We start from the raw sequence: 13,619 nt of genomic DNA, 5'->3' as shown, positions 1-13,619 counted from the left end.
CTAGTCTCCTCGCACCTTTGCTTTCGGCTTCTTCCGCTGTGTCGCCGCTCCTTTCCTGCCTCCGCGTTTGTTTATCTTGGCCGACGCGGCTCTAGTGAGAGGCGCATCTTCATCATCTGCCTCCGCACTTTCCTTCGTGTCTTCTCCTTCCCCGCCGGATGCCTCTTTGCTTTCTTGCGGGGCTGTCGCGGCGGCTTCTCCCGCAGATCGTCTTCTCTTTGCCTCTGTCTCCTGCTCTGTGTCCTGTATCTCGGCGCGCGCTGGGAGGTTGGCACAGTCGTTTTCCATCTCCGCCTCCCCGTTCGCTCTGTTCGCTCCTGCGTTTCGTTCGTTCCCCTCCTCTGCATCTTCGTGGCCGCCGTCTGTTCGCTTCCGTTTTCTCCTCTTCCCTGTCTCTTCTTCGGCGGGTGTCTGAGCCGAACTCGAGGAATCTTCACTTGCCGCCGCTCCTTTGTCAACGGACACTGCATGCGCGTCCTCGCCTTGTTCTGCCGATGGACAGTGGGTGTACTCCGTTGCGGGCTCTCCTGTCCCCTCACCCCCTCCCTCAGCCTCTTCTTGGTCCCTTGTCATCTCTTCTAGAGTCGCCTCTTTGTTTTCTTGCTCGACGGTTTCCTCTACGCCATTCCCTTCCTTCTCTTCTCGATGACGGGCTACGCGCCCTCTCTTGGCCCTCCTTTCAGAGACGCCTTTCCTCCTCCCTTCGTCCTCTGGCCGCAACTCGCCCTCGACCGTCTCGTCTTCCTCGCCATTTGTCTCCTTCTCGTCTTCCTCGCCATTTCTCTCCTTCTCGTCTTCCTCGCCATTTCTCTCCTTCTCGTCTTCCTCGCCATTTCTCTCCTTCTCGTCTTCCTCGCCCTTCTGTCCCTCGTTGTCTCTGCCCGTTTCGTCCCTTCCCTCCCCGCATTCTTCTCTTTCCTTCTCACCACTTTCCTCCAAAAACGCTTCCGCCTGTTCTCGCTTTTCTTCCCGAACGGGCCGCGCCTCGCCCTCTGCAGTCTGCACGCGCTGTCTGTACACCTCGGCTTCGCGCGTCGCCGTCTCCGCCTTGGCCTGGGCAGAACCGAACTCCTCTTCCAGGTCAGCCAGTTTTTTCTTTGTTTCCGCCAACTCTCGCTGTGCAGCAGCCAAAGACGCCTCGAGATCAGCTGCTTTCGAAGCCGCCGCATCCCTCGAGGATAGCGCGGAGTCACGAGACGAAATCGCCGAAGAAAGCTCTTTCTTCACACTCTCCATCTCGCGAATCAAAGCCTGGTTCTGCTTCTTGTACTGCTGCGACTCCGATGTGCACCTGCAAGCATTTACACACATATATACATATCCAACACGCATGCGATACATAGGTATAGCGGGTGTAGTAGGTGGGAAACAGATATGTGAATGTGTAGGAGAATCGTGCAAAAACGTTTTGAGGTGTATGTATGTGCATAGCAGCGACTGTAGATTTACGTCCACATAACCATATATATATATATATATATATATATATATATTGCACACATATACACGCATATATAAATATGCAGACTGAAACAATTGAGGGAGAGCTAAATATGCAGAAATGCATATGTGTAGACAAGATGAAGTGGCTGTTGACTAAAGAGGTACAGAAGTTGAGGAAAGGCACTCTTTGCCCCTACACTGTCCGTGCCAAGGGTTTCACTGAGAGTGCTGCCTTCCCTTTCTCTTTGCTTTTCCTGCGTCGGTTCAGTTTTGCTCTCACCTTTTGTTCGCCAACTCGAGCTCTTCGTTCCGGTGTTTCAGCTGGTCGATGCACTCGTGCAGCGCGTTTGACAACCCCTGCAGAAAACGCGAAAGTGGGCAAAAAGACGGCCTCATGTTGGGTGTACGTATGCCAGGAGATACTGGCCGCTTTCCCGTGTTCACCAGGTGTCTCTGTCTGCTGGCAGCATTTCTCCGAAATTTCCTCAGAGCGTCAGACCACCTTTTGCGAATCAGCTTCTGCTTAACTTCACATGTTCCTCGTGTTGATTCACAAATGAAGCTTTATGGATTTCTGGAAAGTTCTTTCAGAACCGACGCTCCTCACCAAGTGGACTTCTTCTGCTCGCCGCTGGTCCGCAGCTGCTTTGGAGGCCTGCGCTTCCTGCTCCACCGATGCACGTTTCAAGTCCAGAAGCTGAGAGACACACAGACAGAGGCAAACGGCGGAAAGAAACAAATCGGAAATGTGAAGTTTTACACAGGAACCCGAGAGTGAAAGAAAAAACGATCAAAGGGCGAGAGGAAAAGCAGCAAAAAAATGCCGTTCCACCGAAAGCGCAGAACGAGAACCACAGACGACCGCAAGGCCGCGACGCAGCGATTCTTGGACTGGGAGCGACACGAAGACGAAAGAAAACAATCTCTCTCTCAATCGGTCCACAACCCCCTCTCCACCCAGTTCGTGTGTAATTGCATCCGCTATATGTTTTTCTCTCGTGCTATATATATACACACATTTATATATACATATATATTTGTATATATCTTGCTCTACATATAAGTCCTTCTTCTCTCGTGGGCTCTACATGTGCGCTCGTCTCTCGTGTTTCATCTCATTCTCTTCTCTCTCTCCATCGTCTCGTCTGCCGCCGGGTTTCAGCGCAGTTTGGCTTACCAGTTGCTGGTTCCGGCGTTTCTCTTGAAGGAGGTCGTGTTGCAGCGCCTGTTGTTGCTCCTTCTTCTCCTGTTGTTGCTCCTGAAAACGAAGAAAAACGGTGCTCACCCGACATTGTCTGCTGATCTTCCTCCGGCACCGGCTGTCTAGATAGACCCCAGACGCGCAGGGCGAAAAACACAAGTCGCGTCACCTTCTGCTGAGCTGCTTTGGAACTGGCGGAAGATCCCACACAAGACACTCGAGAGAAGACGAAGAAAGCGAAGAATCAGAGAAGCCTTTTCTCTCTTGCTCTCGTTTTGCTCGTGCCCTGTACAGGGCGATCCTCGTCAAGCAAGGAGAGACACACGCATGCACGCGTTTGCATATGTTCACGTCGATTTAAAGATGTGAATCGAGTTCTGCGTAGTGTCCGCTTGCCGCGAGAGAACTCGAAGCGTTTGGTTTTCTGTGGACTCACTTGCATCGTTAGATCTTTGTGGAGCAGTTGTTCCTGCATGTGTTGCAACTGCTGGAGGAATTCTTCATTTTGCTGTTGAAGCGTCTGTGCATGGTTTTTCCAGTAAGACGCCGGTTTCCCTTCCGACTCTTCGTCTTCTGCTTCCTTTTCCTCCGTCGCTCCAATCTGAGACAGCAAAGTCAGTCAAGCAGACGAACCAGGTCGTCGCCCGCGGTCGCTCTCTTCTCACGGCCGCTAATTCCTTCTGTCCTCTCTTCGCGCGCTTCTCTCTCCCATCTCCCCTCTCCTCTCTCCTCTCTTCTATCTTCTTTCGTCGGTCGCTCTTTTCTCTTCTCTCTTCCTGCGTCTGTATCTCTGTGCGAGGCTGACACGCGTGCGCGTGAGCTTGTTTTCGCGTAAAGACCTGAAGAAAGCGTTCTCTGCCCGTTTCCTCCTCCGATCGCTCTGCCCCCGTCTCTCTCTTTCGTCGCTTCTTACCGCTTCTCTCCGTCCACTGAGGAGTCCCTTGGGCACCTTGTCGGGCTCGAGGGCGGCGGCGTTGACACGCCCTGGCTGCAAGAGCTGCAAAGTTTGCTGCGCGCGGCTTCTGGATCTCTGCTGGAGCAACAGCGCCTTCTTCACCGCGAAGGAACAAAGGAAGCAAAGGAATTCGAGAGTCTCGCCCGTCTCTCCAGCTTGCGTCGAAGACCTGGGAAAGGCAGCGTCCACGCCGCATCTCTCACACCGCCGAGGCATCCCGTGCCTGCGAAAAAAGGGAAAAGGCAGAGCGCAAGAGAAACTGGAAAATCCACCGAGGCATCATTTCCTGTCTGAACTTCACTCATCGACAGCGCCGAAGGAGAACACCGCGAATCGCCACTTTATTTCTTCTCGCCCTCCTCATATCTTTTCTACCTTCTCCGCGCTTTCTTCGCTATCGCCTTTTTCTTTCCCAAGTGCTCTTTCGCATCGCGCCGTTATCGCCTTTCTCTGGGCCTCGTTCTCCTCACCGCTGAATTCGAGAGCGACAGCGCTCGCATTCCTGCGCCTCGTTCCATGCGGACCAACACTTGCAGTAGCGACAGCTAAACAGAAACACAGAAGAACAGAAAGCGTCGACACAGGTGACACATACACGTGTAGTCGTGTAATATAGAGTGATAGGCAAAGCTACACATCGATGTAGATAGCGATGTAGATACAGACAAATACACCACAAAGAAAGATGACGATAGAGAGGTAGTCAGCGAAAACGACAGGAGAAGTCCAAGCCTGAGAAACGGGTAGAGATATGGACAGAAGGAACGCACACGTCTTGGAGCGATCACCAGAAACATGCACACAGGATCCGCGCGCTGGTGAGTGGGTGTGGACATGTGACAGGCGGAAGTAGATTTGAAAATGCAGTTGCAGATCCGCAGAAAAAGCAGCATGAGTTTTGCCCTGACGACGCTATACCTGCACGCGTCAAGAGCCGCAGCCACACGAATCAGTCGACGCAGGGATAGAGAGACAGGCAGTCGCAGGCACGCATGCGGGCAAATACATGCCCGGAAAGGCAGAGTAATCTACCTTGTGTATCTGCCTGCCTCTAAAACGCACGATGCGACACACAGGCACATAGTGGAAAGATGTGCATGCGTTCGACCTTCTCCTCTGGAATGCAGAAATCTTCCAGTGTCTGTACAGTGCCGGATCGAGTGCATGCTGTTTCTTACATGCTCGGATCCCTTTGATACTTGGACATCTGCCTGGCGCATCCGAGGCAGATCGGTCGCCCCAGCAATTTCTCTGCCTGCACAGACGTACAAGCCAAGAAAAACAAGCAGCAAATCGAGACAGAGCGTCTAGTCATTTTCCACAGACCAAACGAAGCGGCAACCATTAGCGAAAGGAGAACGAACATCAACAACTTGCCATATATATATATATATATATGTTTAAGCCCGTATCCATCTACTTACAGAAACTCAAATATATAGAAATATATACATGTATATTTATAGGTAACTATCTGTGTGTCGCACTTGAAATTGCCGCCAGTACAGGGCGTGGATGCGCCCGTTTTTACAAGAGAAAGTTCCTGGTGCCTGTTGAAATTCGCCCTTTTCCGCGTATGTGCTTCTTGTCGGCTGTACCTGTGCACAGTAGTGGTGTTGCAGGAATTCAATTCCGCAGTGTTTGCAGTGTTGTCTTCCGACGTGGCGCGTACATCCACTGCAGACACCTGAGGGAGCGCCGGAGGCGTTGCTGATTCGCTGCGGTTGCTGTCGGCAGTTCAAGCAGATCTTCGCCCGTCGCAGCTTGTCGATTTTCTTCCAGACGTTCGGGCTGATCACGGCGACGTTTTGCGCCCGCATTTTCTGCTGCTCTTGCTCCCTGGCCTGCTGCTGCAACACGGGGTGGGTGTCCGGCGGCGGAGAAGAGAGAAACGACGAGGCAGGTCCAGGGCCGTGCGCGTCCAAGTGGTCTCCTGGCGCGCCGAACGCCGGTGACCCTCCGGGAAGCGCCGACGCGCCCCCGTTCCCCAGACTGCTCGCGGAGCTGCGCCCGAGCTTCTGGCCGCCTCCGAGTGTCTCCCCTTCTCTCGCCGGCGCGATGCTCACGTCCCCGTGGGGACCGCCAGCCCAGGGCGGCAGCGGCGCCGCGCACGGCACAGACGCGAAGGGCGGGAAGTACCCGGGGTACGGCGGAGCGGCGCCCGGGAGAGGAAAAGCAGGTGGGGCGAACGGCGATCCCCAAGCAGCGCCGTACGCACCCAGAACTTCCTTCTGACTCGGAGGCACCGACCCCTGTCCCCCCTGAGCCGCGGCCACGGCACCTGGGTGGGGTGTATGTACACCCGAGAAATGGCTAGTTGGGATCTGAGCTAAGGGCGACTGCATGCGGGGGCCTCCGCGTCCGGTGAAGGACGAAAAGGGGGTTCTTGCGTGGCTGTGGCCCGACGCGAGGCCGTTCTTCTCACTCGCCTCGCCTCTGTACGTGCCGTTCTCGAACTGCGTGTGCCGCTGAGACGCGTGCGTCCAAGGGTCGAGTGAAGTCAAGTCGACAGGAGACGCTTTCTTCTTGAAGGCCTGCGGACTGCGAGAGCGGCGCGACCGCGAGGAGGCCGGAGAGAGAGACGGCGACGGCAGATTCGAGTAGCCGGGAAGATGGCCGTGGCACCGGTCTTCTTCTTCGTCGTCCAGAGCGAGCGCGACAGCGGAAGCGCGACCGTCCCCTCGACGGCCTTTGTGGAGGCTCTTCTTCGCCCGTTCGAAAGCGGGAGAAGGCGAGGACCTCTCACTTGCACTGCCTTCACTGTCGGATCCCCGTCGATGCCCCGCCCCTCCACAGCGCAAGGTGTGCCGACGACGAAGACGCGAAGAAATGCCTCCCTCTTCGCTCTGGTCTTCTTTCCTGGAATCTTGCCTGTCACCAGGCCGCTCTTGGCTGTCCTTCCCTTCTTTCGTGTCCTCTCTCTTCTCCTCTCTTTCCTCGAGAGCACCCCAAGTGGAAGATCCGTCTTGAGGCCCTGAGGCAGGGAGCTCCGCGCTTTTGGACGCGTGCGGGGACCCGCTGTGTCCACGCGTGTCGTGGCGTTTGTGGCTGCCTCCAAAGTCAGTCTTTCCGTCCTCTGTGCGTCGCTCGCCGTAGTGCTCGCGTCTCTCTCTTTCGTGGCCCCGTCGCCTGTCCTCTCTCCGACCTTCCTCTCGATCCTCTCGCCTGTCGCCGTGCCCTCGGCGTCGCTCTTCCCGCCTTCCGTCGTGTCTCTCCTCTCTCTTCCCGTCATGCTCTCGCCGGTCTTCGCGTCTCCGCTCTTCGCGTCGACCGCCGTCTCTCTCGTCTCGGCCTCTCCGCCTCTCTTCCCGGCGTCTTCTTGCTGGCGAGTCGTCCGCAGTGCGCTTCTCTTTCGGCCCTTCCGGCGCCGTATGCGCCGCGACCCTCGCAGAAGCCAAGCCAGCGGCGGGCACCGGGGCAAGCTGCTGCACGGCGTTCTCGGTGGGATCGTCAATTTGCATGTCGTCGTCCGAGTCCGAGTCACCAGCATGCCGGGTTTGAGGCGCGGAAAGCGTCTTCTCGTCCGGCGACGCTTTCTCCCCTTCCGCCTTCTTCTGCTCAACCAGCAACCGCCACTGCTCCATTCTCTGCATGCGCTTGTGCTCTTCAGGTCCCACGTCGAATCGGTTTTTTCTCCGAGACGTCGAAGACGAAGATGACGAAGACGAGGACGACTTCCTTTTCCCGGAGTCGGATTCGCGGTCGGAGTTGCTCCGTTTGTCTTTTTTCCTGTCGCGGTCTTCGCCATGGTCTTTCCTGCTCGACCGGTCGGAGCGCGGGTCCTCCTCGTGTTCTCTTTGCTTCGCTTTCTCTCGCTCACGCGACTTTTCTTCTCCGTCCCTGCGACTGCTCATCCTCTCTCGTTCTCTCTCTTCCTCACGCCCGCACCTGTCGCTGGCATGGCCTGTCTTCTTGCTTCCTTCCCGATGCGCGGGCGACTGAGATCTCCTTCCGTCGCGCCTCCCTCCACTGTCTCCTCTCGCCCTCGCATCGGCCTTGCTATTATCCTCCGCTGGGTCTCCGTCGTCTTTCCGCGACTCACCGTGTCGCGCGTGCCCCGAGCTCAGGGCTGGCGCCTCGGGGCTGTCGTCGAGGCGAGAGGGCGAGTACAGCTGGTCTCCCGGATCCTCCGTCATTTTCTAGGCGAAACGGGGCTCCTGGCGACACTCCTCACAAACAGGGCAGGGACCTCTCCGTCGCGCCTCTCCACAAGGTGACTGAGCGACGAGCAAAATGTCCTGGAAGCACCCAACCTCAAGGGGGCCAGAGAGCGAGGACGGAGACAGAGGTTGGGCAGAAGCAGAGAGACACAGAAACGGCATAAGACGGGAACACAGAAGCACAGAGGGACGGGAGGGAAGAGAAACGGAAGAAGGGAGGACAGCTTGGGGGCCAACTCTGGCTTCTGGAGGAGCAGAGAATGGGGCGCAGCCGTAGAAATACACCGACGGGCCGCGAAAAAACGGGGAGCGGATGAAAAAAGACGCGCAAAACGCGGAAAATGTGAAAGGCTGCTCCGAAGAATCGACGCGGACGATACAGAAGACTCAACGGCCATGAAAAGAGGTCACAAGACGCGATTTCCCCTCCTCTCGAACTCGCAGTTCGAGAAAGGAGACAAGCGGTAGGGGGAGACAACAGACGCGTGGTAGAGATAAAGAAAGGGGGAAGAGGACAAAATCGATACACTCGGTTTCTAGCCACGCTGGGGACGCCCTGATGCCCGATGCTGCCTGCGTGAGGAACGAGGGGAAAGAGGGGGGCATTAGGTGTATGTACGCTGCAGATGGGCTCTCTATGAGAAGGGAGTTGTTCCCTGGGGCACATACAGGGGACGAAAAAATTGGCGGAAGGGAACGGAGCCCCGCGGTTCTTTCTACTCGCAGAAACAAAGAAAGGAAACTACGCACGTTTCTGCGGAGTCAGCAGGTGCGATCTCTCGGCACATGCATCGCATCTCTTGTGTGCACGCGCTTCTGGGGTGGTGGCCTGGGGGAAAAGAAAAAAGACTTTCCGCAAAAAGTCGGGGCACTGAAAGTCCCGGGAACAACACGAGCTCGAAAAACCTGGTTCGGAACGAGAGAAGGAAAAAAATAAAAAGGAGAGAAAGAAGGACTACCTGAGAGTTTTCGGTGCTCCCGCGACCGGTTGGAGGACTGCCAGCAGCCTCCCTCGTTTGCATGTGATGTCGGACTCCAAAACAAAAATTACTTCTCTAGCGATGCCGTGTACATGGAGCTGTGGTTAACTGCACACGAAGCGCAATTCAAATGGAGAGATACATACCAAGAACGGCACTTTCGTTGGCCCCAGGCATCCGTGCATACATTTATCGGTGTATGTGGACGCTTGAAGTTTTTACTTTCGCAGCCTGGACGATAGCGGATTTCAGAGATTTTGCGAAGCACACGAGTTCAGAACGAGACGGGAATTGTGGGGCAAAACAAGTGACTTAGGCCGGAAGGACCCGCAAGTCTGGCAGAAAGTCTCTGGTTTTTTCCCCCGAAAGAAAAGGGGAAAAGACGCATGTGACGCGTTGCAGCACGGCCAGCATGCAACTCCCCTGTCTGTCGAAATCGATGAAAAAGCGTGCGCCCTTGCGAATGCCGTCGCGGGGAACAGCATGGGTTCTGGGCTCCCGAGCACCCATTTTTTTCTGGATGAACTTTGTCCTGATCTGCAGACATTTTTGGACGCTCGGGGATGAGCTGTGATTGCTGAGAAGACGGAAACTCGACGTGAAGCGTGCATTCTTCGAGAAGTTGGGGATTCGGGACCGATTCGTCCAAACGCCCGCCGTCTTGGTGGAGACGTCTGTTCTTCAGCGGACCTTTCTGCGTCTGCTGAAAGACTTTACTATACAAACAGATGAGTTCCATGCAAACCACATGCCCCATACTACACGGGTCATCGATTGACCCGAATTTACGCGGGACCAGCTGTACGGGGAGAACGGGGTGACGTTTACCACGCAAGTAGAAAATCTACAGATATATGTTGTGTATGCAAGTTTTGTACAGGCACATGCATGTGGAAAGCAAACCATCCGCCTATAGATACTCATGAAAATGGTGATAACGGCGGCGGAGTGCTGGTCGTTTTCATGCCATAGACAAGTAGACCGCCTTCTTTGCTCTGTATGGAAAAGTGCTGTTCAGCTGACGACTGGCGTTTGGAACTGTCGAATTTTTTCTGGGCCGTCTTGGGATGGCCCAGGCGCAGGAATTACAGAAGACTCTCAGCAACCTTCAGAAAGAGAGGAACGCGGGAAAGGTGTTTCGTACGAGGCACAGACATCCGGGGCAAGTTCTGCCCTGGTGTGAAATTCCGCTCAGACAGATCCACAAACCGGGGGAAAGATTCGAATTAAGTGGACAGAGATAGCTGAACACTCTGGTCTCTGGTACGTCTTGGTAGACTGGACTCTTTAAGGCAACAGTCACAGCGAACATTATGAATCCTTTCTTTGAAGCTTGACGGGAGCATGGACGAATTCCCCAAAACGAATGTTCCGATATGCACATGTATCTCAAGATTATTCCTTCACGGTCGGGATAAGTCAGATGGGCAATTGGAGGTTTGGAAGAAGAACAGCCTCGGAAAAGGATGCTTCGGACCCCCGCTCCCAGTGCATTCTTACGCTGACCTCGAACAGGCGGCACTCGTTCATTGCTCGGTAGACGGATCAAAGAAAATATCTTTGCCAGAGAACGCAAGTGTTACCTCACTGTCGACGTGTGCCGAGAGGAAATGACCAAAAAAAAGGTCGTGTGTTTGCAATCGGACAAGGTTGGGTTATCAGTTGAAGCCTCCATAAATATGCACCCCGCGCGATACTGCACGATGTTGTGAATCATCCACCTCGGTGAACACCCAAAACCGGCGCGCCGTTGAGTAGTGCGCAACTCAAATCAGACCAGATAACGCCCGAGAAAGAGCTAAGGACCGCAAGCGCTTGAGAATTCGAAACTCAAGACAAGCTTCCTTTGTTGTCCGGTTTCCACGTTCCACATGCACAGGGTCAAGGGTTGGGATTTGTGAAGGAGTTCCGTGCCCCAGAAACTTTCCAACATATGTCTGAACGCAACTCGTACACAATTTTTTTGATGTGTGTGTACCTGGTCAATAAGTCAAAACGCGTAGCTCTCAACCGTTTCGTTTGAGTGAAACTGTCTCGAGAAGAAATGTGATATCAGGGAACTCCACACCTGTTTTGATCCCACATCTATGTTCCTGGAGCATAGACGTCCTCATAGGTGCTAACACCCTTTGGAGAGGCTGAAATCTAGGTAGCATTCCGTGTCATACTTGCACAGACTGTACAAACTCCTGTTGAACAACTGGGTCGCCTGTTAACTTTCATGTTCGACAAAAATGAGCAGATGTCATCCCGAGAGGAGCTAGCAAGCGACGAGGACCTGTACAGCTACTTCGGAGGAACCGGCTTCTGTCTACACTTGGGGGAAATCGATAGCTGACTAGACTAATCATGGCAATTGAAACTTGCGTAAGCACTATCTAGAGTAGGGACGAGAATATGAGCTCCGTATGGAACTTCTTGCACAGTTCTTCAGCCTGAGCAAGGCAGATCTACCTCCAGGAATCTTCCCGAAGAATGAGATCTGGATGAATCTTCTAAAATCATTGAAAAATACCTGTGAAAACAGTCTCCCTAAGAACACATCCGCTCGAGCCCTGTACGTCTACTGATTCTTATCCAATGTCACAAAAAATGAAAGCACGGAGTAGCGAGTGTGACATCCGTGCAACAGATGCTCCGGGTGACTCCGAAGATAAAACAGAACGCTGAGTCTGGACTCGTTCGTCGCTGGGTCTGTTTCCAAATTACGGTCGTTCGAGTCGTATGAAAGGTGAAGTTCAAACCGCTGTTTTGATGGAGTACCGTTCAGGGTGTGAATATCCAAAGTATCCACTGATGTTGCCGAAGACGGTCCAAGAGCTGGTGTCTCCCTTTATGTAGAAGAAAAGTGGTTATGTGATGTGCAACTTCCCTGAGTTTTCTTGGGCATGTTCTGCCGCCTTTTTTAGCTTTTCCAAAACGTGATACAAAATACAATGGGTCTAGTCTGTCGAGTTCTGTATCATTTACTGCAACTCTACTGTGATTAATTGTGGAGAAGTATTTTACACACACATGCGCATTGTAGCGTCCGGTATCGCTCGCAGAGAACTGGTCATGGATCAGTTGTTCCGTAGTAGAGAAGGAGCAACGACTGGAAGACAACAAACAGTGGTGGAAAGGGAGAGAACTGGAAGAGACAAGAGTAAAGCAGCGATCGAGGGGAACAGAGGGAAACGGACACAAGACAAGGAGGGAGAAAGGGAATACGACACGTGAAAAAGCATTGAAGCTAAAAGAGGTGCAAGAACACAAAAAAAGTGTCGCTGGGCAGGGACGAAAGCACACACCAGACCGAGAGGAAGAGGAGGGTCGGAAGGAAAAAAACAAGACGTTTGGTGCAGAGAAACGAATGTGATGCTACCAGTGACTGATTTTTTTGTTTTCCGGAAGATGGTTCCAATCCCAAATCTACACTTGTTATGTATCGGCCTTCAGATTCGACACCGTCATCAGGTACGTCAAACGAAAAATGTTGTAACGTTTCTCTTCTCAAACAACACAAAATGTAAAGAATCCAGGACCAAGCCATGTACCAACCATCAGGGTGAATGTTCTTCGATTCTACAAGGGGAAAATTCTCCGGCCCCACAGCAACTTCCACAAAAATGTGTTCCGCTGAACACACAAGTGGCAGCCGGCTGAATTCGTTGTCTGTCAAAGGATACTGGTGATAGGTTTTCACGAGTTTTGAGCTGCTCAGTTCCTTCGCGAGGGGGCCATCCCAAAGTCCGTGAATGCTTTTCGTTTTGTCTTCAGTTTAACGTGGCAGCGCTGTTCAAGGTTTTTGTGACACCGAGCGTCAGCTATTCGGGTCTGGCATGCCCATCGATTTCCATTCGTATGCTCAGAAAAGTGTACGGTACAATATCGTGCTGATATTGGCTCTTCTGAAAGGACTTTTATCCTGAAAAATTCCTTGTGGGGGCATGCACTGTTACGTGGATTATTCCTATAGGAACATTTGGTGAGCACTATACAACAGTGGTGAATTCGATGCACCTGGACTTTTCGTCCAGTGGCCAGAATGCCACTTTAGAGAAGCTAAAGGTGGCCTTGGGTGAGAGCATTCTCTTGTAAACAGAGTTTCAGGTCTACAATAACACGGCGCTTCTTGAGTGCCTAAAGTGGTACACACGAGATTTCCTCAGCCGTGATCCTGACGCATCGATGGTCCACCTGGTTGGTCCACACACAACTGTCCTCTAGGTGGAAGTTCTAAGTGGTTTGTTGACGTCATCTGCGAGGCGAGTTTTGGACTTTTCGCATGATGTGTTACAACTTTTGAGAGAAAGCTCTCTTCTATTCTCCACAGATGAAGATGTCTTCTCGAGGTTTTCCAGCGCAGGCGGCCGTGTGTTGGTGCCTCCTGGCAGTTGGGATTCTGTTTCTTCTGCGAAGAATGCCAATGACAGGAATGGCTTGTTCCGCGGCATCCGCTTCATTCTTGACTGTAGCAGAGGCGCTACCCAGCTCTGCATTCAGTAGAAAAAGAAAGGCTGCTTTTCAAAACACGAATCTCAGTCGGCGGACCTTCTCTCAACGAGCACTTCCGACGGCTGTAATTGACGTGAGCAACGACGTTTGGGATGGTGAATTCGCCGCAGACTGAACGCACAAGCGAGAAAAGCTCAAATGTCAGTCTGTGAACGCTGTTGCTGCACTGACCGTTTTTCCCGGCACAGCCTGTCAGACGAAACCACCTTGATTTTGCCGAGGAGTCATACGATCTCTCATCTTTGCAGCGCGGATGTGCCACTTACTCGTCGCCTCTCTCTGCGTTGTCTCTAAAAAGAACGGTTTTCGCGTGCGCCGAGCACACGAAAACAGTCCTGCCCAGCTGGCTCTTTCACTTGCTAGAGACGGCCTTTCCCAGCACC

At 53.3% G+C, this 13,619-nt stretch overlaps 1 protein-coding gene across 1 annotated transcript; it reads right to left on the bottom strand.

Moving 5' to 3' along the window:
• NCLIV_003670 (conserved hypothetical protein) lies at positions 1-7,735 on the bottom strand (the record flags this gene model as incomplete). Its single annotated transcript, XM_003879868.1, has 9 exons — positions 1-1,291; positions 1,724-1,800; positions 2,051-2,140; positions 2,621-2,701; positions 3,081-3,245; positions 3,558-3,822; positions 4,070-4,144; positions 4,778-4,854; positions 5,198-7,735. The coding sequence occupies 9 exons, from the start codon at positions 7,733-7,735 to the stop codon at positions 1-3; spliced, it is 4,659 nt and encodes a 1,552-aa protein (XP_003879917.1).
• Between the last annotated feature and the right edge of the window lie 5,884 nt (positions 7,736-13,619).

Source organism: Neospora caninum, chromosome Ib (genome assembly GCF_000208865.1).
Source record: "Neospora caninum Liverpool complete genome, chromosome Ib".
In the NCBI taxonomy this organism is placed as follows: Eukaryota; Apicomplexa; class Conoidasida; order Eucoccidiorida; family Sarcocystidae; genus Neospora; species Neospora caninum.
Note: the sequence above shows the minus strand (reverse complement) of the source record. Positions and strands in the feature narration are given on the sequence as shown.